Source organism: Lytechinus pictus, chromosome 15 (assembly GCF_037042905.1).
Source record: "Lytechinus pictus isolate F3 Inbred chromosome 15, Lp3.0, whole genome shotgun sequence".
NCBI lineage: Eukaryota > Metazoa > Echinodermata > Echinoidea > Temnopleuroida > Toxopneustidae > Lytechinus > Lytechinus pictus.
The window spans coordinates 21888958-21912042 of NC_087259.1; the positions used below are offsets into that span (position 1 = coordinate 21888958).

The window sequence follows — 23085 nt, forward strand, 5'->3', positions numbered from 1 at the left end:
ACAAGCAAAAAAAAAAAAAAAAGGTTATCAACCTCAATTTTAGGGGGGGGCCGTCCCCCCCCACCGCAGGGGGACCTGTCCCCCCCACTTCCGCCGCCTATGCCTCCCAGTAAATGAAACAACAAAATCAACAAATCACCGTTGCACTAGTACTAAAAATTTTGCGAGTCTTTATTTGTTTAATATTTTTGTTTATAATGGTATTCATTAATTATATAGTGGAGGTTCGCATCCCGAGAATGTGAAATGAAAAAAAAAATGCACTGAACAGGAAACACTAAATGTTCTTTTCAATTCCAAATTTACTCAGTCATTCAAATAAAAAAATAAGCATCATTTTTTGATACCTTAACTTGTTCATCACGAATACAATGAAGCCGACAATTATTTGCTTTGTTTTGGATTAATCTTTATAATATTATTAATTCACTTCAAATAAAATTCATACATAAACAGGAAAATATCACAGAAAATAATGTAACAAATTAACAGTGCAGTTGTATAAAACATCATAGAAAATAACATGACAGATAAATTTTATGTCGATAGGCACACTGTTCATTCGATCATAAAACAATCGCGCTGTTTCACTCTATCAGTATTGTTTCATCTTCATCTGTCCTCAATGGCAAGGACACCAGCATAATTCATTCACTTCAAATAAAATTCATACAGAAAAATATCAAAGAAAATAAAATAAAAAATCAACTTGCAGTTGCATAAAACATGATAGAAAAAACATGGCAGATGAATTTTATCTCGACAGGCACACTGTTTCATTCGATCATGAAACGATCGCGCTTTTCCACTCATTGGACACGCGCGACTATATCAGAATTGTTTCATCTGTCCTCAATGCGGCAAACACCAGAAGTGATGATAAGTGCACAAGTTGCAGTTGCACGTGCGCGGAGAATGAATTAAATTCGGCGGCTGAGTAAAGTCTAGCGAGAGAGACAAGTCACCAACGAACTTCACGATAGACCACGCCTACTTGCCGAGGTACCCAACGTTGATTGACGGCCCATTTAGTTTTTTGAGTAGTATGAAAAAGTACAGGCATATATAAACATCATTTTAGTGTGAATTCATTCCAAAAACACATTTTTCTTCTAATATAGATGTTTCAAACATATTCCATGTGGAAAACATTATTTTTAAAACATTTATTGCTATATTTTTATCATGAAAAAAGGGTTTCTTACGCAACAGTCAGTATGATATGTGTGGGCACGAGATCTGCCGTTTAAGCCATAAAGCATATTTTTTATGATTTTATTGTGAGCCTACTCAAAGGATTTTTGTTTATTTTTATGAATTTCCAGACCAAGTTCAACAGCGCCGTCTCGAGCTTGCAATAACGCATGCGATCGCACGCATTTTTCTCCATAGCGAATACACGCGACGAAACTCTGTGGATTTCTCGTGGATTTAACCTCCAAACGTCACTTTCGATACCACATGAAGGTAAGACACTTCATCCCACATAAGTTAATTTAAATGTAGAAAACACAGGGCCTAATTTTTTTCACTAAGATGAACTAATTTGCTGAGGAAAAGCATTTCAATGCTCATTTTTGCCGTCGAGAACAGACGATGGTGGCAATGCACACTGTTTACGTACTTGCAATTGGCTTTTCATTTGCCCATACGGCCATAGCAATTTTGCTCAGTGGATCGGCCGACCTTTTGGTAACTCTACTAAGTACTATATACTAACCTCATACTAGTGTGAGTGACCTTGACCTAGCCCTAGGCAATAACTCTTTTCTTTCTATAGACTCTTGAAATTCATACAATGTACATTAAGCTTTCATTTGATGTGTCATTTAGTTTGATTTGTACAATCTGAAATTTTGGCAATCTGTTTGACATATTTATGGAATTGCACTAAAGTAACCTGGCGATTGAAGCCCTGTGCAATCCCAATATTATATTCACAGAACCGTGTTATCTCCTTTCATTATGTATGCATACTTATCGCATTAGCCGGTAATGACATGTTCTCCTGTGGAAAAAAACAACAGAGATTTCGATTGAGATTATACTAACAGTTTAAGATTTATTTCTAACGTAAACAATAAAAAATTAAAGTCAAACCACACAATATGAGGCATGCCCAATATGAAGACCTACAAATTTACCATTCACGTTAAACTTCTCTAGTCATATTCTTCGTCTTACCTTTTTGATCGGGCTTCGTTCGGGCACTCGTCTTCGTCTCCGATACCGGTATCCATCCACTAATATTTTTGTGACGACACAAGATGGCGTCTTCCATGGGCCATGCAATTGACAACTCTAGGAAACTTGACTGCAAAGATCTCCATGGTTATCTTCGGACTCTTCAAGGATCTGTTTTAGATAGACTCTACAATCATCCTGCAACATGTCTAGCTGTATTTCGGTGAGTAATTAATGAGAAAGAAGCTTGGTTTTGATTGATTTATTGCCCCATTTTGATAGTGTAGTCCCACATATTGAAAGTTTTGCTACGTCAACTTTGGATTTTTTTTTGACAAGTGATTAAATTTAAAATCGTCCTCACCAGTGGCGTAACTACGGGGGGGGGGGGGGCACGTGCCCCCTCCCTTCATCGGCTGCCCCCCCAAAAAACGGGAAAAGGAGAAAAAGAGGGAGAAAGGAAGAAAAAAGTTGCGGGAAAGGAGAAATTGATTAATCAGTAGAGGCGCACGGCCACTCCTAGTACCAATGAGGTCCAACATTACATGTATGGACCTCATAGGCGACATCAGTAGTATTTTTGGTTAGAAATCTCTGAGAACAGGATATTTAGGCAATTATATCACAAGTACAAGCTCTATTCCTTTCTCTTATTTAAATTATAATTTTATAGTGTAAATGCATCGTTAGCAACAACAAAAAATGAAAGAAATGAAGGGGAACTTACATTTTCACGGCTTTTTCCTGATTTTCTGGGCAGCTGCTCTTCTCTTCTGACTCGCGATCGAAGCTGATATGAAGATCACGTGATTCACGTTCTCGTCAGCTGATCGGTTGGTTATTCTTTCCGTCAGACGTTAATAATATATATTTTATAATGCTATCATTCATCGCTAATTTAGGTGAAAGAGATTGAAGTTAAACAGCGCCAGGTCGGAATCATAATTATTTTGGAAGAGTGTATTTATACACTCGATCTCATACCTGACGTAGACGGCGCTATTCAACAAATGCACAATCTTCAATATAAAAAATAAAACAGAAAGAACGCCTTGAACACAGGCCAAAATGCCTAACGATTTATCCGCGGCATTAACAACTATCGTAAAGGGCGCTCCATTTATCAATAAAGATGGACGCTAAGCTGTCTATGGCGACAAAATTTGCCGCAAATATTTACGAAGAATTGTGAGAAATGGTCTGAAAATGCAACAAAAGAACCGGTGAGTACCGATTAAACATTATCAATTTATTTAATAGAACATATTTAATTACTACAATGTAAAAATTTCTAGATAATATTGCTTAGTTCTAAGCTAGGGAGGCCCAAACGCGCGTGAGCGGAGTCCCACTTTATTAGCACGGGTAAGTATTGGGGTGTCGCCTAGAGTGCGCACGGCCAATATTGGAGACTGTCTCCAATGTGGGAGAGTATCTCCAAAAGAGTCCAATATCAGAGACTTTTGTAAAGAATTTGGGTATCCAATTTCAGAGACAGTCTCCAGTTTTGGAGTCCAATTTCCTTTGTTTACATTTGCTTCAAAAGGATTACCTTGGCGGCAAATAAAAATGTGATAAGCAGACTCCTCATGAAAAATTACCCCTTTTCACCGTCTACTTTAAATATTCACCGTCTACTTTTGTTTTGATAAGGATTTTTGTTGTCAATCACACACAAAACAAATGGGCTTCTGACCTCAGTGAGACAAAATTTTGGGTGGAAAAAATCATGCTTTTGTTGGTGTTGTTTCTTTTGTCCTTTTGCAAAGCAAGTCTCCAATGTGGGAGATTGTCTCCCCTATTGGAGAGAGTCTCCCATATTGGCTGTGCGCCTCTACTGTTAATAATCGTTCATTACCGATTACGGACAACTCGGACCGTTTCACGGTTTTTTTTCACATAGTTGCGTCTATTTTTCCATCATTTCAAAATTTCTTGTAACGATTTTCTAGAGATATGGTCTGATGGTAATTTTCTTCACTATTACTTTTTTTCGCTGAAAAAAGGTGTAATTTTAGGCGTTTTTCCTACAGCTCTTGATTCCCATAGGCGCGCGTGCAGCCATTACTTTTAGCAGTGTTGCATTGGTGCTCGGCTCGGCCCCGCTCAACAACTGACTTGATTAATTAAATTAATTATTTTTATTTTTTTCAGGATTTAAAATAAAATGATGTAATTCATCGTGCCCATTTCCATTCCTTGTTTTTCCCTGATTTATTTTCTTTATAGGGATGCTCCTCCCATCTGCCTCATTACTTCCATCCCTCTTCCCATCATCTCCATTCCCTTTATTATCTCCATCCCTCTCATCATCTCCACCCCTCTCTTCATCTCCATCCCTCTCATCTATCTCTTCCTCCCACCATCTCCTTATCATCTCCATTCCTCCCACCATCTCCTCATCATCTCCATCCTTCTCATCTCCACCCCTCTCATCTCCATTCCTCCCACCATCTCATTATCTCCACCCCTTCTCCCATCATCTTCATCCCTCCTCTCATCATGTCAATCCCCTCATCTCCATCCCTCTCATCATCCCCGTCCCTCCCATCATCCTCATACCTAGTGCTGCAAGTCAGGCGCCATGTTCGGGTTCGGTTCGGTTCGGCAAGGTTCGGCAGAAATTTGCCGAACATTGGTTCGGTTCGGGGTTCGGTAATGATAGACTGATAAAGCTATAGTTCATTCAGGTATACGTAGCCTGTCGTAGCGTACCGGTAGACAATTTGTACTTGATTGACTGCATGTGCTCGCGTGTACCTCTGTCACATCAAACCATTTTATCTCTATCTTGTTGACATGAAACTATGAAAGTTATAGCGCTCAACGAATCAACTGTTATCTCGAATTTAATTATCTGATGACAGATTAATTGGGTAACTCACAGTTCTAAAATGGCGACTCTTCCTAGTCGTCCATACCTGGACCACACTTTGGATACTTGCCAAATTAACTACGCTCGCACTTGTACCAGGACTACCAGCTAGGCCAGCGCATGCAGTCCCCTTGGAGCGGGACTCTGGGCTCATAAATATTTATATATACAATCCGGCCAAACGTGATTGGCCATTGCATCACATACGAGGCGGCCAGCGCCAGTGCACTGATCTGTAGGCATAGTAGGGCCAGGGGCGTGTCGAAGAAAGCGTGCTTATGTAATGCGCCTTTCGCTAATTGGCTCGATGGGTGAACTAAACCACCAATCGCATGTCGCTGATTGTCGCATCGGTACATACAGCCACGTGCTTTGTCTGCTCGCGAAACTCAGCTCACTGATTGAAGAGCAATTCCCGAGATTTCTATGATTTCATTGGTCAGATTTCATTCGACCATGAACATACAGACCAAGTGGGATGCAAAGTTTTACGACTGTAATGGGACAGGGGGAGTAGAGTGATCATCGAATTGTTTATGGGTAATTTGAGAAGTTGATAAGAAAGGAAAACAAAAGTAAAGATTGGGGGTCATTTTCCCCCAAGAGATGAATGTTTCCGCATGGCTTTATCTTCATTCAACTTGTCAACGAGGGGAAGGGGATCTTGCTATATGCTATACCGTAATCATTCATGAGTGTTTGATTTTTATTTTCATCTGATTGTTAATAATAAAAAAGATAACTTCACCTCATCTCATTTCTATATTATTTGTTTTGCGTCTCTCCTTTCCATCTCTAACAGTCACTCACTTTATTTCCCACTTTCACTTGATCTCTCGTTTTCAAAACTCTTTACTTCTCTCTAAAATCATGAAAACTAGACCTCAATAATAATGTCAATCACCCCAATCAGATCTTAATTCTCCGCCGCAACAATGCACGAGTTACGATCGTAATTCGTAATATTAATGGTACTTCATCTTTCACTTTCAGTTTATTGAGCTCGTTCATTCAAAATACTTTGAAGATTTTCAAACAAGAATCTTGTTCGCCACCTAAAAACAACAATATTTTAGATAATTAGATTTAACCAATGAACACTCATACAGTTTTGGTTTTCTTTACCATGCTTCGGCGATTCGGACACAGAGCGAGAGATGGTGAAAGCCAGTAAAATGATTATAGCGCAAGCTCGCGCAACATCATTCATCGGATCTCCTTTCTTAATCAGGGCCGTAAAATCCACAATGTCAACATGAAAATGAAAACAAAATCTAGTAACCGCAAAATATGCGCATACTTCCAACATAAAATTGCAAAGAAGATTCAATAGAGAATGCGCAAATATAATGATTAGAAAGGGTGTAAACTTATAAATTTATTAGCTGAAAGCCGTTTTTTTTTTTTTTTGCCGAACTTCCGAACCAAGTCTTAGTGTTCGGTTCGGTTCTGTTCGGTTCGGAAGTGCCATGTTCGGCGAACTACCGTTCGGTTCGGCGGTTCGGCTACAGCACTACTCATACCTCTCTTTATCGATCTCCATCCCTCTCTTCATCTCCAGTCCTCTCATCATCTCCATTCCTCTCAGACTCAGGAAAATGAATTTATACACAAGAGTGAAAGAATTCAACAGTACTGTATACTATAAATACATCTTTTGAAATAATATCTTTCAGTAATGTGGCTTTTATTATTTTTTTATATTTACAAAATACAAATTAACTATAACAAGGATCTAATTTTTATTGCTTTGTTTGTTCAAATCATATCATTTTCAGCCTGGAGTAAATTGTTACTTATAACTCATTAATCATGATAATATTGCCACAATTTGGTCCAGTTGTTCAAATTATCTAGTAAATAGAAGGCAGGAGTGAAATTGCCTCGAGCCCCAATCCACGAATAAGTATTTTTTCTGTGACTCAAACATCCACACCACAAAGTCAAAGAAGTTGAAGCAGTAGCATATGCAGGATTTTTTAAAAGGGGGGGAGGGGGTTCATGCTGAATGAAATATTGATCAACAAAAGAAAAAAAAGGTCTGTACCACCAATTTTAGGTCTTTCCTCCCCCAAAAAATTGACAAGCTAACAAAAAAAAAAAAAAATAGGGGAGGGGGGTTGGGTATACAAAAAAAACCCTGTAATCACCCCCTGCGTATGCCACTAAATTGAAGCTTATTAATTATTACAAACTTAAAACTAAGCTCTACACCAGGGAAAATCAATATAAAAAAATCAAAATATATATAAAAAAAAGCAGAGCCTATATGTACGTACAAGCTTCACGCTCTAGCTCACTCTCTCACTCAGACAAGCTCAGCTCTTTGACTGTGCACGCCCACTTCCATAGGGGATTCGGGCTGAATCCCATCCCGCCAGTTTTGGCGGCCGAGCACCAACACAGCTAATACATGCGCGCCTATGGGAATCAAGAGCTGTAGGAAAAACGCCTAAAATTACACCTTTTTTCAGCGAAAAAAAGTAATAGTGAAGAACATTACCATCAGACCATATCTCTAGAAAATCGTTACAAGAAATTTCGAAATGACGGAAAAATAGACGCAAATTTGTAAAAAAAAAAATCACGAGATGGGTGGGAAAACTCGGCCCGCGGTCCGAGATGTTCCGAGGTCCGAGTTGTCCCGACCCCGTATTTAATTACCTAGTGCTGTTATTTTTTATCATCATGTTTACCAGTTTGACTCTTTGTGTGTTAATGTTTTTCACAAATCTTGTATAAAACACCAATGCTTATACTATACTGGTAATACTTGTAATTAAAATGAATTCATGATTTATTAAAATTGTCTTTTTCCATACAGTGAGCTTCCTGTGCTAGGCAAGCATTGTATCATGAGGGTTTTGTTCATTGATACTCCTATTCCACAAGCAGCAGTTACATCATGGATACAAAGCAACCAACAGGAGTAAGTCAAATAGAAATTTAAAACCAGTGAGGAAAAAAAATATGAATGTAAATGCCAGTTAGTCTACAATCACAGACCCCGACTGAGACTTATAAACAATTAGGCCTTGACACAAAAATTGGTTTTATTTGTGAAAAAAAAACTTAAAAAGGGGGAAAAGAAAAGAAAAAGGAAGAGAAAGGAAAATGAAAGGGAAAAAAAGAGAAAGGGAAAGAAAAAGAATTTCAGAAAAAAAAAATAATAATAATATTCAAGGGAAAAAACCTCTTAGAATGTGAAAGAAGCTATTAAAAAATATTCTTTTGAAAAAACTGTGGCTGTTCCAGTTCCATAATACTGATATCAATATCTAAATGTAGATGATTTATTTTCTTTGTTATAGACAGCTGCACGTAGCATTGAAAACCCTGACTGATCTTCGTTTGTTCAAGGATCAGTCACTTCCGGGTGGTCTTCCTGGATGGGTTCTCAATGTCACCTTCAGGACTAATCTCAAGACTGCTCTTATTGGAGGGTAAGATGAAGATCCACTCTCTGATGATGGTGATGATGATGATGATGATGATGGTGGTGGTGGTGGTGATAATGATGATGATGATAGTGATTGTGATGATGGTGATGGTGATGATGATGATGATGGTGATGATGATGATGGTGATGGTGATGATGGTGATGATGATGATGGTGATGGTGATGGTGATGGTGATGGTGGTGATGGTGATGGTGATGAGGATGATGATGATTCTAATTGGATTTATGTAGTGTAAATGTCTAAGGCATAAATTAAATCAAAATTTATTGTACAGGTGGGTTTTCAGATGCTTTTTTTGAACAGTTAAAGTGAGGTAATGTTTTGTAAAGTCGGAGGGAGTGTGTTCTAAGACATTGAAACAGAATTTAAGCCAGCCAGTTTTCTGGATTGGGGAATGTCTCTCTACCTGTTGTAGCTAAGTGACTGCTTTTAAGCCCCAAAGTTGATGCTCAATATTTTTGTTTAACGTTGTAGGATTTGAATAGTTTCTTGGAATTACTACTGTTCAATTCAATTCAATTCATTTATTTTCCATTAAAAACTCAATCAAAATAAATACATACAAAATTCATAAATAAAAATCGGAAGGACCCCAAGAAAAGCATAGCTTGCGAGGATGGGGCCCTGTACAATAATTTACAAAACAAAACAGATCTCACGTTGTTAAAGTGTAAAGATAAAAAGAAAACAAGCCTCATACACACACACAATCACACCAGCATACCAACACACACCCATATGCAGAACATTGAGAAGTTAACAAAGTCAAAGAGTAAGAAAGAAAGGAAGCGATAGCGGGAGAGAAAAAGTAAAGGAGAGATAGGGAAGAAAGAAAGAGGGAAGATAGAGATCGAGAGGGAGAAAGAATGCCCTCTACTCAGTGCACATCAAACGTTTAAACAATAATTGTTTACATAAGCATTTGAATCTCGTTAAAGTTGAAGAATTTTTCACAACATAAGGTAACAAATTCCAATCATGAACACCCTGAAATCGTATTGTATGTTGGTTTAATGAGGTACGTGCAAAAGGAATAAGAAATTTTGATTTGTTTCTGGTCTCATAAGAATGATAAAAGGAATTTGTTTTAAACATATCATTGAATATTGATGGGAGCTCTTTTTTTTGAAAATTGAACATAAATATTAAATTGTTTACTGTAACAAGATAAAAAACTGGCAAACATTTCAGGTCACAAAATAGAGGAGTACTTGGTGTCATGTAGTTAGAATGAGTAATTATACGGACAGCACGTTTTTGAAGAATATGAATTTTGTAAAGGTATGTCTTGTAAGAGTTGCCCCATATCATATTACAATAATTGATATGTGGTAATATAATACTGTTGTAAATAGTTAATAAAATATGTTTTGGCAGTGTGTTTCTAAAGTGTGTTATAATACCAACCCCCTTGAGATTTTAGAACAAACATGAGAAATGTGGTGAGACCAATTTAGTGATTCATGAAGTTTGATGCCTAAAAATTCCACAATATCAGATTTCTTAAGAATATCATTTTTAATATACACAGGGGTAACTTGACAAGAAACTTTTTTCTGTTTGGAATGAAATATTATGTAATGTGTTTTATCAGCATTTAAAAAGAGTTTGTTACAAATATACCATTCACTTAGTTTCTCTAATTCAACATTAATATTACAAATCAGAATATTTATATCTTTGTGAGATGAAATGACAGCAGTATCATCAGCAAATAATGAAAATTTGAGAATATTTGAAGTATGTATAATGTCATTTATATATAACAAAAATAACAGTGGCCCAAGCACAGAACCTTGTGGAACACCAGTATTTATATATGAAAAATTGGATGCTACACCATCGACCATCACATACTGTTTCCTTTCAAATAAATAACTACTAAACCATTCAAGAGATACACCTCTTATACCATAATAATACAATTTTTCAAGCAGTATGTGATGGTCGATGGTGTCAAATGCTTTGGAAAGATCCATAAAAACCCCACAGCAAAATTTACCTTCATCAAATTTACGTGATATATAATCTGTAATATTTAATATGCTTAAAGAAGTAGAATGTTTTTTCCGAAAGCCAAATTGCTCTGAAACTAGAAGATTATTTTTTGATAAAAATTTATAAATTCTTTTATACATAATTTTTTCGAGTAATTTTGAAAAAGTAGATAAAAGTGCAATGGGCCTATAATTTTCTATACAATCAACTGGACCTTTCTTATATAAAGGAATAACTTTGGCAATTTAAAGTTTTTTGGGGAATACTCCTGATACAAGAGATTTATTATAAATACAACACAAAGGTTCAACAAAAAAGTGTATACATTTTTTCAAAACAGAAGTTAATACATCATCTGGGCCTGTTGCTTTAGATGATTTAAGTTCATGGCAAAGATTAATAATTTCATATGGAGAGGTTGGATTCAGAAACAAAGAGGACATGGAGGGTGTAGTCAAAAAGTCTTTAAATGACTTAGTTGAATTAGGAATTGATGCTGAAATATTTTTAGCCATATTGATAAAAAGAGAGTTGAAAGCTTGTGCTTTATCTTTAGATGAATGGAAAGATGAATTTCCATAAAACATTTTTTGTGGTAGCGAATTTTGTTTATTTTTTCCAAGTAAATTATTAATTTCTCGCCACGTTTTAACCATGTCCCCCTTGACTGATAAAAATATCATAGAGTAATATTTAGCCTTTGACGCTCTAATTATGGAAGTTAATCTATTCTTATAATCATAATATTTCCTTTTTTTCCTTGTATTCAATGTATTTATCGTACCTTTATACATTCTTTGTTTATGTTTCATTGACCTCAATATACTATTTGTAATTCAAGGTTTCTTAAAATGTGTTTTACTACTGCGTGGTTTTGCAGTACAGACAGGAAAACATTCATCATATAACATACAAAATTTGGAAATAAAAAAGTCATAACATATATTCACATCATCGTTACTATAAACTGTCTGCCAATCAACTGTACTAAGTTTATCTTTAAACATTGCTATTCCTCTGTCATTTACTAATCTATTTTTATGATTCTTATTATTAATCGGTAAGACAAAATTTTCTATATCTTTACATACACAGAATATAGGGAAATGATCGGAGAGATCTGAATAAATGAGCCCTTGGTATTTACTTTTTTGAATTGAATTAGTAAAAATGTTGTCTATTAAAGAAGCTTTGGAAGACGAAATACGTGTGGGTTTAGAAATCAAGGGATACATATTAAAAGAAAACATTAAATCTAGAAAATCAGTTGTTTTGGAATGTGTATCATAATTCAGTAAGTCAATGTTGAAGTCTCCCATGATATAAACATCTCTCCGGTCACTTTCCAATTGTACCAAAATTTCATTCATTTTATCATGGAAACAAGTAATATCAGTATTTGGAGGTCTATAAACACAGCCAACAATAATCGGCTTTGTTTTATCTGGTATTTATTATCTTTATTTATCAATCTTCCCTTTATATCTTATAATTTTTTGTATTTCTGATTAAAGTCCCAGTATTTCATGTCATATGTCATTTTCACTATGTCTCTTTTATTTTACCGCTTCATATCTTTTGCTTTTCAAAACCCAGAGGAAAGCCTTGGGCTATCAGTGGAAGAGGTGGAAAGGACAAGAAGGTCAAAGACACTGCGGCTCTTGACAAGTACGCTTCAGAAAGATGGGAGGTATGTCAAGATGTTCGCTTGATTGAGCAAATAATTCCGGGGAGGAGGGGGGGGGGTTAAATTAAATCATGGTTCTCGTGATCAACATTTATATAGCGCTTAGTACAATGTTTCTAAGCACTGCATACTATTACCCCGGCTTTAGCATGGCTTCCCTAATCAGGTGCTCGAGCATTCAAGGAATTTGTTCCTACTGGGTACCTACCGGGTATAAACTCCTTGCCAAAGAACATGAGTGTCATGGTCAGATATGAACCCAGACCATTGAATCACTGACTTTGTACTAAGGTATGGGAATCTAAATACAAAAGAAAGCAGAATTACTTGCATATATTCAAACTCAAATCATGGATCTTTTGTTTTCTAGAATTAAAGAGAAAAGTATACTAAATATTTAAAAGGGGTCCATTCCCTAATATCTGCGGATGATCAGCTTCATATTCTAATTTACCAGATTGGCAGTTACGACAGCAAGTCATCTATACATCCATCTGATCACTCAGCTCTCAGTCACTATGAAAACGTCAACATAACGTAAAGTAAAACATGCACTGATCAGGATGCATTCTAATGAACAGAACTGTGGAAATATCAATTTATTTTCGTGTGGGGTGTAAGAACCTTCTGCTTGTCACCAGTGGGGATAAAATTGTGTTTAGTTGCTCCATTTCTCTTGTCACTGTTGTATGATTCTTACACTTATCTTTATCCCCCTTTTTTTCAGTGTGTGCTTCATTTCTTGGTGGGTTCATCTAAGGCTGTTGATACATTGAGCAGAGATATTGCAACAGTGTTGACACATTCTGGTCTCATGAAGATGTGAGTGCTTCATTAAGTTCATCCCAACTAAAGTTTGATTTTAAAGAAAAGAGAATAGTTTGAAAAATATAACAAAAAACTTCATCCAAATTCACATTATAATATGAAATTAGATAAACCCAAAGCTCTGTCATACCGTTCCCAAATTATCGTTTAACCTTGATCAAAAACTTGTGTTAAAAACGTGATATAATATTATGCTTAATTCCAGAAAACAGTTATATGCCCACCCAAGTAGTATGCAAATAGAGGAACCAATGTCACTTATCATACACTCAATAATTATTTTGTATTTGGGCAATTCCATGAAATAATCAACAACAACCCTAGATTCTGCAGAATTCATATGAGTTTCACACATTTCTTCTTATGCATGCAGAGTAATATTTTATCCTACTTTATCTGTTGGTGTATACTTTTAGTAGGATTTCCTGCCATTACCATGAATGTTCTACCCCTTGTTTTTCTCTCAGGGGTGAGTCCGGAGGAAAGCCAGTGATCACCCCCTCGGGATTTCAGTTTCTGCTTCTGGACACCCCGTCGCAGGTTTGGTTCTTCATGCTACAGTATCTAGAGACCGCTCAGGCTAGAGGTCTAGACATTGTTGACGCTCTCTCTTTCCTCTTCCAGCTCAGCTTCTCAACATTAGGAAAGGTCAGTCAGAAATCATATCTTGTGTAACTTAAGTATTCCAATAGGCATCTTACCAAGTCCCAGAGCCACGTCTTTCCCGCTGGAATCCCCTCAATCGTCTTTTTATCACCAGTCCTCGGTTATCATCGTAATCAAAACAGTGGGAATGCAAGAAAGACGAGGCAAAGAATGTTTACAGTCATCCCGCTATATGGTCTTATGAGACTCTCCTGCAGCCCCCAATTTCCTGTCAATGATGAAATGTGGAGATTAGTGATGAAAAGATGCTTGTAGGTTGGTAAAAGATGTAGAGCAGTGGGGAAGAGAATGATGATGATGGGGATGATGATGATGATGATGTTGCTGATGATGAGCATGATGATAATGGTGATAATGATGATAAGAATAATGAGAATGATGATGATAATGATGTTGATGATGATGATGATGATGTTGATGATGATGACAGTAACAAAAATAAGACAGTAATGATGTTACAGAATTGTGTTTAAAAAGAAAATTATCAAATATTCTCCATTCTCTTACATCCATTAATAAAAGGATTATTCATCGGAGGGCATGACTGAGCAACAGCTTCATTTCTTACAGCATCTCCGAGAGCTAGGCTTAGTATTCCAAAGAAAGGTAAGATGATTATTGCAACGGTAACAAGAGGGATGTTGCTAAGCCCTTGTTTGGCAACTGAGTTCATGAGGCATATGCTCTACTTACGTGAAGTGGGGGTGTTTCACAAAGATTTGTTAAGTATGACTTACGAGTCGCACTTAAATGCCTAGTTGCATGTGTTATAAAAGGCATGACCGCATTGGTCAGATCATGCCAAGAGGATGCGCACTACTGCGTATTGATCAGTTGACTCTAAGTCATACTTTAATCTTTGTGAAAACCCCTCTGAAGTATAACACAATGAAATATGATTCGTTGATTCACATTTAGTGATAATAATGATTAATCAACTTTTATGGATAATAATCAATGCTTAAATTTCTTTCTAAGGGCATTTATATAGATAGAGTATAATAAAAAAAATTATTTCATATCTGAGCCATGTTTAGCCATAGCTTTTATCTCACTCATCTTTTCACCTCTAATCCTCCAATATCTTGTTGGTATTTCATGAAACTGTAAGTTACTCGCAAATTTTTGCACAACTGATAACCCTTTCTTGTGCTAAATGAGACATTGTACATTTTGCCTTTTTCAAAGAAAGGGATAAATGTTCATATTTATGTGTTTTTTTTTATAGTAATAATAATAATAATAATAATAATACAAAATATTTATAGGGTGCTTAATACGGGCGTTTCTAAGCGCGCTGTGTTCTGAATTTAACTTTACATGGGAAAAAAATTCAATGGGCATAATAACACAAGGTGTGACAAAAATCATTAAGAGAGAAAAAAAAAATAAATACTAACAGATTAAAACTGGTGTGCACCTCCAATGACCGACCCACAACTGGGATTCATTGATTGAAAAGGTATGTTTTGAGCTGTAAAATGTAAAAATGGTAAAAACTGATAATCAAGTTGTAGTCATGCATTAAATCTGTTCTTTTCTCTTCTGGAAGTAAATCAATTTTATTATGAATTTTAATTTTTCCAATACAGAGGAAGTCGATGCGCTACTATCCAACAAGGCTTGCCATCAACTTGGCTTCAGGTTAGTGAATAGGCCTAGCTAAAATGGAAAATTTAAAGTTATAGATATCAAAATTTTATAGGGAGATGGGTTTAAATTTCGCTCTTCAGTAAGTTTTGATTAACTGTCACCTTAATGTGTGGCAAAACTGTAAGCCTTGTACACAGTGAACATATGGTCTAGTAAAGAAGTATCTCAATTATCATAGGCTTGTGTGGGAGATCAAGTAAGATGTAGATGAAGTTATTGTCAAATCTCAATTATATTCACACTCCAATGCTTGTCAAATTCTTTCGAACCTAAGTAAATAAGATTGTGCTTAGAATGCAAGAATGTGAACCTATGAAGGCTAGACAAGCCCCCACTGTAGGAAAATGCAAAATTAATACTGATAATCAAAATAATATACAAATAGCGAATAGGCATGAGTGCGATGGTGCGAGATTTTGCATGGGGTGAAAGAAAGATGCTCTTTTCAACGAGGCGTTAGCCAAGTTGAATAGAGCGTCTCTTTCTTTCACCGAATGCGAAATCTCGCACCATGGCACGAATAAGAATATTCGCTATTTGTGTTGTACAATGCCTCAGAATTTAGCGAAAATGTGAACAAAATAAAGAGTTTTTCCCTGCAGTAATCTATGAAAAAAAAAAATTGAAAGCGAAAAGCAAAATCCCACAAGCGCACATGACGCCTTGGGCAGCATTGCGCATTTAGCCAGCAGGCTTATACGCGTATTGCATCTTCCTTTTTACTGAGCGCAATGAATTAAATCGTATTGTGACGTCACCTCCTAAAGCCGTGCAGCGGTACATTTTGGATGGTACGTCTTGCGTGCAACGGTACGAATGTTTGACATTCAGCCTCCCATTTGCTCGCGTACAACAAGCTAAGTAGGCGTTGTACAATAATAACTATAATTCTGATAATGATCAAGATTTGAATGAAGATTCCACACATTTGGTTCAAGACTCATGTTTTTTAAGATGGATTTTGTAATGTTTCCCCAGGTGTATCAAGTATGGTCAAAGATGATCACAAGGATGGCTTCATCGTCGTAGAAACAAACTACCGTGTTTATGCCTACACAGAATCAGATCTACAGGTTGAAATATTAGGACTGTTTTGCTCTATGCTATACAGGTGAGATCTAGTTTTCTTGTTTTTTCTCTTTCTTTTTACCATGTCATGTTATCCTCTCCTCTCTTATCCCCCCCCCTTCAATCTCATACTCCCCTTTCCCCTTCCTCTTCCCTCCCCCTCCCTCTCTTCCTTCTCCCCCCACTCTCTCCTACTCCCCTTTCTCCCCCTTCCCTTTCCTCTCCCCTCCATTTCCCCATTATATTTTAGGTGGTGTTAGTACAGTGCTATTGATTACAAACTGAAACTATTTAATGAAAAGGAGACAACAGTTATCACCATTGTGTCCCTGTAACAAAAATCTAACTATCAAAAGGAATGCGTTTTTGTCTCGCCCACCAGAGGTGAAGGCGAGACTAAGGGATCCAAATGTCGTCCGTCCGTCACAAACCTTATGACATATAACTCCACAACCGTAAGTCGCTTTACAACCAAACTTGGAATGTAGATGGACTTGGGGGACCTGCATGTTATGCTGCAGTCGGAGGTCACATGGTAAGGTCAAAGGTCATTTTCAGGTCAACGTTAAAGTTTACATGCAAGACTTTCTTATGACACCTAACTCCGCAACCGTAAGTCACTTTTCAACCAAACTTGGATGGTAGATGGACTTGGGGGATGTGCATGTTATGCTGCAGTTGGAGGTCACATGGTAAGGTCAAAGGTCATTTTCAGGTCAACGTTAAAGTTTACATGCAAGACTTTCTTATGACACCTAACTCCGCAACCGTGAGTCACTTTTCAACCAAACTTGGATGGTAGATGGACTTGGGGGACGTGCATGTTATGCTGCAGTTGGAGGTCACATGGTAAGGTCAAAGGTCATTTTCAGGTCAACATTAAAGTTTACGTGCAAGGCTCTTATGACAAGTGTTATTCCATCCCAATCATTTCACAATGAAGTTTTGATACAATTCTGTTGCGTGCCCTCGCAAATCACGATATTTCTGGTTATTTTCATAAGTGGGCGAGACACAAAATCGCTTTTGCCTTGTTATTGTTGTTTCATTTTTCTGAAATGTTTGTCTTTCATTTCAAAGTTGACGTTAGGCTTTGATTGCTCAGAATTTCTTGTCATTTTTGTGTTGCGGTGTATAAGCGTACAGTCTGTAATTACCATAGATTTGTTTCAATATCATTTCTCATTCATGGCAGTTATATTCATATTGTATTTTCAGGTTTCCAAACCTCTCTGTGGCTGCTTTGACAAGGGAAAGCGTTCAGCTAGCCATATCCAATGGAATCACAGCTGAACAGATACTACGTTTCTTGAGGACGCATGCACACCCCAACATGCGACAAAAGGTAACAGGCCCTGTCACATCGTTCCGTGCAAGCCTCGCGGGTAACTTTTTTGCTACCCACAGGTCGCCCGCAGGTCGGCCGCATTGACAGTATCTCGCATGCAGCTCATACGCTGAAGCGCACACAAGCCTGATTTGCATGCATAAAAGTTTCGAACATGCTCAAAACTTTGTTGCGGGTGAGTTGCGAGCAATCACCCGCAAGGCTTGCATAGAACAGTGTGACAGGCCTTGTGAGTGCTGTTACACATTATAATCCTGAATATTCTTGAATGATTGGGGGGGGGGGGTAAGAGTTACACACTTTGTTTCCAAATACTGAAAGTATTACAATTTGAAGATAATGATAAAGATGACATGATACTTGTATGGCACACCTATCCACATTGTTAGGTACTCAAGGCGCTCCTATACCACCCTGGCTAACCAAGGCTATCGATTCTGGTGCTTACAGCTTTTTAAGGAATTTCTTCCTTCCAGTACCCAGAGCAATGGAGCGTTATGCTCTATTGCATAAGTGCTGGACTGAGAATAAAAGCCTTAAATCTCAGAAGGTTACTTATTAACGCAGCGAAGAATTAGTGTTTTACTGTAAAATATTTGGACCTCATACTCTACTTTGCAGGGAGTGGCATGCATTGAATATAGACATGTATGGCAAAAAAAATAATAATGATAATAATAAAACATTGCTTATATAGCGCATATAACGACGATAAAATCATGTCTCTATGCGCTTTAGAAAGAAGAATAGAAAGAATGGAGAAGAAAGAAAAGCCTGTTCAAAGAGGAGCAAATATATAATATCAATTAATAGGTACATGTATATCTTATTTTACAAAAAGGAATGTCTTCAAAAGGGACTTAAAGGATTCTACAGTATAAAAAAAATGATTCAGCTTTCTTTTTTTTTTGGGGGGGGGGTCATATTTTTTAATATTGGGATATTTGAAAGCAATCCTTTGCAGTTACCACTTTCCATAACATTCTTCTTGAATTTCAAGAAAATACTATGAAAAGATCACTATAATTTATCATATCATTCTCTTCATTCAAACTTTATCGCAATTTATTGTCCATTTTCATCTAGATGCCCATTATACCTCCTACTATTAGTGATCAGGTCAGGTTATGGGAGCTGGAGAGAGATAGACTCAGCTTTACACAGGGTAAGCATATGAGGGACTAAGAGCCTGTTTATTCTCTTCTGATGTGAACAGTTCATTGCTATTGGTTACCACCTAATGTGATAACAGAATATGATAGTATACAGAAAATAAACATCAGCTAGGGCATTGGTAAGAATTTTTAGTTCTAACATTTATTCTAGTTATGTTTTTGGTTCTGATATTGTGATCATGTCAGTCTATTGTCGTTCTTGATGATATCTAATAAAAACATTAACTATAAAAAAGAATTACACACAAGCATGTGGAACTTACAGCATAGTTCTGACATGCCCAAGACATAGCCAAGGGCATTTAGATTCTTTCAGAGGTAAAAAAGTGTTGATATGCACAAGTAAAATGATGTGCATCATTTGTTTGGTAAGACAGCGATGTAGATCCTTGTTTTTTGATAAACCAGCCTTATCTCAAAACCATAACTGGGCCCAGTAACACAAAGGTGATCGATTAAATCGCTGAATGAAATGGCCTATCAAGGTCATCGGTGCATGCGCATTTTGCTCAGTATACTGGCTAGGAACCAATCAGAATTGTTCTTTCAAATTAGCGATTAATTGCTGACCTTTGTGTTATGGGGCCCTGGTCGTACTCTGCTCATCACCTGTAATGCGTGAGCGTGCAAACAGTCGTTTGATTTGGATCCACTTTGTGATCTGTTTCTGTGGAGCGTTGTGGCCCAGTGGATTAGTCTTCGGACTTTGAAACAGCGGGTCGTGGGTTCGAATCCCAGCCATGGCGTAATTTCCTTCGGCAAGAAATTTATCCACATTGTGCTGCACTCGACCCAGGTGAGGTAAATGGGTACCTGGCAGGAATTTACTCCTTGAAATGCCACCACGCTGTAAAAGGCTGCGGGGCTAAAGCCAGGGTAATAATATCTAATTAAGCACATAGGGCACATTTGGCAGTGATATGCGCTATATAAGCATGTTGGTATTATTATTATTATTATGCTTATCACACAGTTGCCACACTTGCCATCAATAATAAATCACACATTTCTTATCATTACATAGATGATGGTTAATGTTTCGTTATGTCTCATGATTCAGTGTTGGCCAACCGTTGATCAAGATCAAATTTTTGAGAATATTTTCTATTTTGATTTTCTTCTAGGAATCATATACAATGAGTTCTTATCTCTTCATGACTTTGAGGTGCTGCGGGACTATGCAAAGGTATGCATTACCTTCATTGCTTCTTTCGTAGATCCAAGCTGTAAGATAATAAGCTTAGTCCTATACCTGTATGACTTTTATACAGAAACAAAAAGTTGAAGACACCCTTATTTAAGGGGGAAAATAAAAAAATTAGAAATGAATTATGAAATTTATGATGATTCCATCCCTAAACTTATGATTCAATAGTAATTTTATGAGATTTGGTTGCTGTTTCTTAATCCTCTCTTTCATGAAGACATTCCCTTATATTAGCATGCTCTACATACATACCTGCCCATGAGGGATACTGTTTTTTTTTTTTGTGCGAATTAAAGATTGTTTTCCCTAATGTAAAAATATTTTATAATTATTTTTACAGAAATCTTATTTGGATTCCCAGTTTTCCGTGTCACAGAATATCTTTGTTAGGCATACAGGGATGATAATTTCTTTGTTTATTATTATTATCATTAATAATTTCAATGATATTCTTTGTTGGTACAGGATCTCGGTGTTCTTATATGGGAGAGTGTCGCAAGGCGCATCATGATCGTCACTCCATCAGGGCATGACAGTGTGAAGAAGTACTGGAAGCGATTGAAAAAAGGACAATCTTCATAGCAAGATCTTGGTGTTCTTACTATGTAAAGCATCGCGAGAAACATGATCCTCCCTCCATCAGGGCATGTTAGTATGAAGAAGTACTGAAAGCGATTGAGAAAGGGAAATCTTCATCACAAGATATTGGTATTCGTATCTTGTGTTGCAGCACATTTCCTGACCGTAACTCCATATCTTCATCGCAAGATAAGGGAGAGGGTGGGATAATGTTGGTAATCTCTGCCCAACCAGCGGCAACTGGGTTAAGAACCTTCAGAAGCTATTGAAGAGAAGACAGTGCCCTTTGAGCAGTTTACCATAATTGGGAAGTAAAAGTAGTATTTGGAGAAAAGGTAATCTTCAAAGAAGATTAAGAAAAAACATTGTCTACAATGTGGTGTTCCAACTATGCTTGATCCTGATGTCTGTTTCATGAAGCCACTGACAAATTTGTCCTCAGCCAATCAAATGCAAGGATTTCAGTAGCTTATAACAATTGCTTTGTGAATCAGTACTCTGCTGTAACAATATGAGAAACTCATGGAAGGTATAAAAGACATTGTTCATTTTGTCAACGATACAACAAGGAAAATATGAGAAGAAAATTTAGAAGAAAAGTATGTACACTGTATATTGTGGATTTTTTCACCATCAGTTAATGATTGAGATGTAGTTTCTGAGTTAATTGTGTTCATTTGACATTATTGAGAATTGAAAATGGAAAGATGATAACTGAAAGACTTCACAGTAGCTGTTGAAGAGATGACATTCATTTCATAGGCTCAGTATCATATGATGCATAAGAGCTTGAAGGACAAGAAGATACATTCCTTTGAAATGTTATCTTTATTTTAATCAGATCAGCTCATACTGTAGATCTGCCAAACATATCAAACATTCAGCTTTAGGTTAAAGGAACTTCTCTGTGAACTGGTCAGTCTCAACAATACATTTATTTGAGTTACTTTAAAATTGTAGAATAGAATGATAAATAATTTTCCTGCCAGAAATAACTGGTTTACGATTCTTTATGAAGAAACAGGATTGAATTTAAAGACCAGAAGTAAATATCACGATTTTTTTTAATGGAGAAGAGATGATTTTCATGAGTAAAGTGTAGTTGTTGAAAACAAACAATTGCAACAGTCATTTGCTAGAGCTGACACCAGGTGATGTAGTGTGTCCATATTATATATGGATTCTATATTCTATCTTGGCTTTAATATGAGTTTGTCATTTTATTTTGTGATAAACTGAGTCTTGAATTCAAGGAAATTGATTTAGCTGGATTCTGAAAGTTATTGGGGAGTAACATAAAATGTTCTTAACCAACAAAGAAATTGTTCGGGGGGGGGGGGGTACTTTCTTCCTTAATATTATAACAACTCATACATTTTTAGCCATATGAGAATTTCACATCAACGTTCTTCATGTTTGGAGAAAGACAAAGATTATGAATTGCCTTGAAGTTTGAAAGTTTATATTTGTTCTTTTTTTGTTTTATTCTTTGTAAATGGATGTTTGTAAATTGTTTGTACAAAATAAAGTGCAATATTTTCATTAAAATACTGAAAGATCTTGTCTGTTGAGGTTATTTGTAAAAATAATATTGATAATTACCAGTTTTATGAAAAAAATGATGATTAATCATTCCATCAGAGTTTAAACAAAGATATTACGAGGGGAAGTTTGGACACTTTGGCGATTTTTTTTTAAACGACTCCCTAACGCTCGATAAATGCTCATGGGGAAGGACGCCCAATAGCGTTGAGTATAAAGTAAACCATGGCACATCGGCACGCAGCTGTGTATAAACATATGGGGGAAATGAGAGGGGAGTTTGGAGAGGGCTCAAGGGTGGTGCAAGGGAATAATTCCACCTTTTATTACCCAGAAACCTCTGAAATATATTCATCTTTGATTCAAGAAAAAAAAATTATAAAATGTAAAAATCGTCTATTCCTTCACCATTTCCCTCATGTTTTGTACACAACCACAACCAGGTCAAAAAAGGTTGTTACTCAACGCTGTGGGGCGCTCTTCCCCGAGCGTTTTATTACGCGTTCTATGTACTATCCGATCTTCCCCTTGTAGTATCTTTGGTTTAAACCAACCCTGAGAGGAAGTCCAGGCTTTATATTTTGAAGTTTGAAAGACCGGGGGTGGGAGTAGGTGGTTGTCTATCCCCCCTCTTGTGATATTAGCTATACCGGTAGCTATAGAACATTCAACCTATTTGAACTTCAGCATAATTTTTTTTACAAAATTAAGAACAATTCCACACAACTTATTACTTTCTAAATAAATTATGTAATTAATATGAATTAATGCAAAATTGTGCCCCAACATATTTGAATATATCATGCCCATTTTC

General features: G+C 36.7%; 1 protein-coding gene across 1 annotated transcript; it reads left to right on the forward strand.

Moving 5' to 3' along the window:
• The first annotated feature begins 2238 nt into the window (after positions 1 to 2238).
• Positions 2239 to 22279, forward strand: LOC129277908 (general transcription factor IIH subunit 4-like). Its single transcript, XM_064110358.1, has 13 exons — positions 2239 to 2407; positions 7884 to 7988; positions 8371 to 8502; positions 12115 to 12208; positions 12933 to 13027; positions 13501 to 13681; positions 14222 to 14305; positions 15292 to 15343; positions 16331 to 16463; positions 17639 to 17765; positions 18855 to 18933; positions 20068 to 20129; positions 20616 to 22279. The coding sequence occupies exons 1-13, from the start codon at positions 2268 to 2270 to the stop codon at positions 20730 to 20732; spliced, it is 1401 nt and encodes a 466-aa protein (XP_063966428.1). The 5' UTR covers positions 2239 to 2267; the 3' UTR covers positions 20733 to 22279.
• Positions 22280 to 23085: the final 806 nt, after the last annotated feature.

Excerpts from the sequence above, each read along its gene's own strand:
- LOC129277908 (XM_064110358.1), top strand. The coding sequence starts at position 2,268 with ATGGCGTCTTCCATGGGCCATGCAATTGACAACTCTAGGAAACTTGAC. Across the intron at positions 8,503-12,114 it reads AAGACTGCTCTTATTGGAGG|AGGAAAGCCTTGGGCTATCA; the intron begins GTAAGATGAAGA and ends TTCAAAACCCAG. Across the intron at positions 16,464-17,638 it reads TTTTGCTCTATGCTATACAG|GTTTCCAAACCTCTCTGTGG; the intron begins GTGAGATCTAGT and ends TTGTATTTTCAG.